The sequence below is a fragment of the Azolla caroliniana genome, unplaced genomic scaffold (genome assembly GCF_043228905.1).
Source record: "Azolla caroliniana isolate FFs.n. ecotype wild unplaced genomic scaffold, voAzoCaro1.0.p SCAF_9, whole genome shotgun sequence".
NCBI classification, from domain to species: domain Eukaryota; kingdom Viridiplantae; phylum Streptophyta; class Polypodiopsida; order Salviniales; family Salviniaceae; genus Azolla; species Azolla caroliniana.
Window position 1 is genome coordinate 10,318,749 of NW_028230444.1, and position 4,742 is coordinate 10,323,490.

At 41.5% G+C, this 4,742-nt stretch overlaps 1 protein-coding gene across 1 annotated transcript; it reads right to left on the minus strand.

Annotated features, from left to right (window-relative positions):
- Positions 1-2,136: 2,136 nt before the first annotated feature.
- Positions 2,137-4,035, minus strand: LOC147860148 (uncharacterized). Its single transcript, XM_087324138.1, has one exon. It carries the CDS (start codon positions 4,012-4,014, stop codon positions 2,596-2,598), a length of 1,419 nt encoding a protein of 472 aa, XP_087180264.1. The 5' UTR covers positions 4,015-4,035; the 3' UTR covers positions 2,137-2,595.
- Between the last annotated feature and the right edge of the window lie 707 nt (positions 4,036-4,742).

Below are 4,742 nucleotides of genomic sequence, written 5' to 3' on the forward strand. Positions count from 1 at the left end.
TTGTGTTCCAGTTCCCGACGAGGACTGCACATGGTCACTCATGCCCATTGGTGTTCGTGCTCCCCATGAGTACTGCACATGGTCGCTCACGCCCGTTGGTATTCGTGTTCCAATCCAGGGTGAGGACCGCACATGGTCACTCATGTCCCTTTCAAGGGATTCAACACCAGTCATTGACACATCAATCTCGTATTCTCGTTTCGCCTCATCTTTGTCTCCTTGATCATTATTTCTGTCTTCATGCCCTCATGGCGCTCATAACATCTAGAGTTCCTAGCCTCATCACATCTAGCTCCAAGTTCATCCGTCGCTCGTAGCCCCATGATTTGTGCTCCGTCCTAGTCCGCGCTTGGTGTGTCTATGACAACATGTTCCTACAATAACAAAGAAGTTGGTCTCTCTTGGCCAAATCATGAAGCAAGGCATGCAAGTCCGTTTCAAGAATGGAGGATGCTTTATGGAAAAAGATGGCCGACTCATAGCTAGGGAACGGAGAGACGGCTGAATGTTCATTCTCGATTCAAACGAGGTAAAATTAGTCATGTATGCCAAAGGTCTCAAAACCGAGACGAACATCGAGTTGTGGCACAAGTGAATCGGCCACATCAATCTCCAACAGCTTCGAGTTATACAATCAAAAGGAGTCGTCATCAGACTTCCGGCCTTTGAGTCAAAACAAGTCTACTGAATGTGTGAAGCGTGTCAACTCGACAAACAATATCAACTCACATTCCCAAAGGAGAGCTCCGTAAGCAAAGGCCTCCTTGACGTAGTCCACTCGGATGGATGGGGGGCCGGCTCAAACGCCGACGATCAGCGGATGCCGATACTATGTTACCTTCATCAACGACTACTCCCGCTACACATGGATCTTCCCGATGAAGAAGAAGTGTGAAGTGCTCTCACACTTCCAAAAGCTCAAGAGTCAAGTCGAAAAAGAAACCGGTCGGCTACAAATTGAGCTTGTTATCTCAAAACTTCCATGGAAGCCTTAGTCCCCCGTTTTATTGTGTGTAGCACATGATTTATTTTACTATCTTTTCCTCCAACATGTCCTAACATTACAAATGTTTGGTTTCTTCTATGGTGACCTAATGGTTGCATCAAATTGTCCAACCTACCAAAGCATCTACATTCTCTCTCCCTCTGCCCTTGTTTGACTTGCAAGAGTAGAGCAATGAAGATACTTTGTCAATGCCTCCCAAATCATAGACCCAATTCAACGATGTTTCTCTAACTCTTTGGATTGTGTAGATCTTGCTTTCTTTTTTTAACCACACAATGCCCATTAGGAGTCAGGTTTTGTCCTATTTCTTAACTTCCATTGATGTGCTTCTCATGGTTCCCTTTGTGGAGTTGTTCTTGTTATAGGTCCCAAACATGTGACCACTTTCACAATAGGTACTAATCATGCATTGATTGCCATTGGTTCATCTCACTACTTGAGCACTTTTGGTAGGCCATGGAGAAAGAAGCACACCCTATACGAGTTTACCATCAACCACAACATCATCATGCAAGGCCAAATTCACCTTGCCTGATTGTTTATAAACTACGGTGATTCAATTATTTGTTAAATAATTAGTCAATCCATCAATCTTATGAGGTGGGCTCATTCTGTTTCCTTCTTTACCTTGAGATATTTTACCAAGAAAGGAAACATTTGCCAACAGAATTGAATACTTTTTTACCATTGAACTAGTAGTTTTTCAACCTATCGTGCATAGTAACCATGAGATGGAAAACCATTTGCTCTGATTGATGTTTCATGTGGAGGACATAAGACCTTCAAGCAACAATGATTAAATAAAAAATTTAAGAGAACATGGGCCAAACCATCTAACTGGTTTGCAATATAAGGAGGGGATAGCAAATGTGATTTATAACTTTAAGATACCATAGTTACACAACTTAGAAATAGAGACATAATAGGATGTCGCCTAAACAGATTCCAGTAGTTGTTCTATAATAACCACAAGTGTCATAACCATTGTAGCTTCAATGGAATAGCTAAACATTTGAACTTATCATGTAATAGCCAAACATTGTAACTTTTCAGTTCAATATGGATCATTTTAATTAGTTTTGGTTTCAAGCATTAAACATCTATCATTCAACAACTGAAAGAAAGCAGCATTATATATAAATAGCTATTAAGTAAGACAACTACATCCCTGGAGTGCATTGACATGCCTCCAATGTTTATCCAGTTAAAACAAATCAGATTCTTTCTCTGAACATAAGTGCATAAAAAATATCTTTTACTTATGGAGAGTTGACATATGACTACATTGTAAGTGACCTCATTAATCGAGAGGCAATATATACTCAAATAACCAGCAAAAGAGATTGCCAGGGTTACATCATTGTTCAAGCAATTTCCGATTTAAAAACATAGGACGTAGCAAAATCTCTGATCGATGTTGCCTATGACTTGAACAATGTAGAGGTCGTATATGTGCTTTGGAGGTAAGCGAAGGAATCATCTTGATCCATGGATCAAACATATAACAATTCGCCCAAACCATACAGAGTTGTCTATTGCACAACTTTACTTGATTGGAAGAAAGTAAGTACTATGTAAATTAAAATCTTTCAAAAGAATGGAACAAGCTCTACTGCCTGGACTGCCATATGCCTAATGACATCCGGCCGTTGTTTCCCGTACATCCTAATGCATTCATCCCTAGCTAGTTGCACAAGCACAGACCTATATTCTGGATCAGGTGACATTGTAGCTAGCATTACTGCGAATGTCACAGTGCGGAGAAACCCTGGCACAGTCTCGTACATGGCAAGAACAACCTCCATAGCTGTTGAGTTTGCAAATTCTTCTGGCTCCTTGAAGTCTCTTGTATACCCTGAGGTAAGAAAATTAGCTAGAAAAGCATTTGAATAGCCCCCTAAAATCCATTGTTTTTCTTGTTTTGTCAGATGTGTCAGTGTATCAAGCTTCCTCTTCACCTCAATGAAGATACTGGCGAGCTTTTTGCTTGCTGGGAATGGACCTTGGGCTCTGGTAGTTGCAACAGAGTAGACCTCCTCTGCAGCCTTATCATAGTGCTCAAGATAGGAGTCTGATAACTGTTGGAGCTCGGGTTCGAGCATTTTCTCTAAGACACACCTCTCACAGTTGCAATTGAATCCCCCACCAGTCCGAATGAGTACCTTATCCCGCTTCCTCAAGGGAGACATGCAATCAGTATAACAAATGCTTATCTCTTCATTTGCTTTCATGGCTTTTGCAGCAATAAAAATCATAACTTCTCCAACCAAAAGACGGCCCACATTCGGGCTACATGAATGGTTTACGAACGAGGGAAGAAGCCAAAGTGCATTGATTTTCGATTCTAATTCAGGCTCACTTCTGGGGGCCGGGATTTTCCCAGAAAATGAGTTTGTTATGATTATATGCTTGATTCGAGCTTCATCAAAAGCCATATCCTCATTTTCTTCCTCATTGAGGGAGAAAAACTCAGAATCGCTGACTTTCTGGTCAAAAAGCTCAACTTTCGGCACATTATGAACATGGTGGCTGTGATGATGCTTTTCTACTGACCCCGCCAACGAATATAGCTGGCGCAGTGCCCTTGGCGAGGACTTCACAATCGACATGACTTTATCATACATTTCTCGATTTCCATCATCGTTGTATGCGGCCGAAAAGGCATTGCTAGCAATGAGGATTTGTCCTACAGAGACGTCTTCTGTGAGAAAGAGACCCCTGCCGCGGCCATCTCTTGTTAGGCCGATCCGTAAAGGGCCGATAAAGTCAGGAATCTTGGGTGCCTTTCGATAATCAGCCCCGGAAAGGAGATATTGGGATAGATCGATAGTCTCGCAAGATGCTTCAGATGATGATGATGATGATGATGATGATGATGATGATGATGAAGCATACAAAGAAGAAGAAGATGAAGAAGAAGAAGAAGAAGAATACCTTAAGGTAGACCTGATATAGTTTATCGATCTGTTATTCCACAGAGAGGCGGTTCGAAGCTGAAGAAGAAGCATTTCTTCACGCTAAAGCAGTCACAATAAGCGAGACAGTACACAGCAACAGCAAAGCCCGCGGAGGAGAGGAATGTTAAAACTTAAACCCTCCCATATATTTCTTAATTCCTGCAAATACCCCTCCCCCTAACCCACAACGTTTTCGTTATTTCCCTAAAATGCCCTTGCCTCAACTAACGTACTTCCTTGCTTCGTGTGTGTGTGTGTGTATGTGGTTTGGTTTGGTTTGGTTTCAAGGCCAAGAAACCGAACCGAACCGGGCCCATTGCTATTCTCTCCAACCAATCTGCTAAGGATATATCTTCACTAAAAGAACCATACTTCTCACTAATAGGAGGTTTGCCAAAATATACCGTTGTAGCTCTCACAAAAGCAATGCACAATTTGAGGTTTTAACCCACTTGAAAAGCCTTAACAACCATTTTGAAGGTTCTAATCGGAATGTTGTTCCTAATCGGAAAAGCCTTAACAACCATTTTGAAGGTTCTAATCGGAATGTTGCTCCTCATCTCTCATGAGATTCCTAAAAGACCCTTTAGTTTCAAGAAATAAATTTGTAGCATGTGGTTTCATTCCCCCATAGAATGAATGCCATGCATGACCCCATGATGATGCATTGACCTAAAACTTGTTGGTATGATTCTGAATGTCGGGAAATAAGCATTAGGCTTAAAAGGAATTTACCGAGAGGGACTCAATGCTTAGAAACACCCTTTTAGTGATTGGTT

Coding starts and splice junctions, on each gene's coding strand:
- LOC147860148 (XM_087324138.1), bottom strand. CDS start 4,014: ATGCTTCTTCTTCAGCTTCGAACCGCCTCTCTGTGGAATAACAGATCG.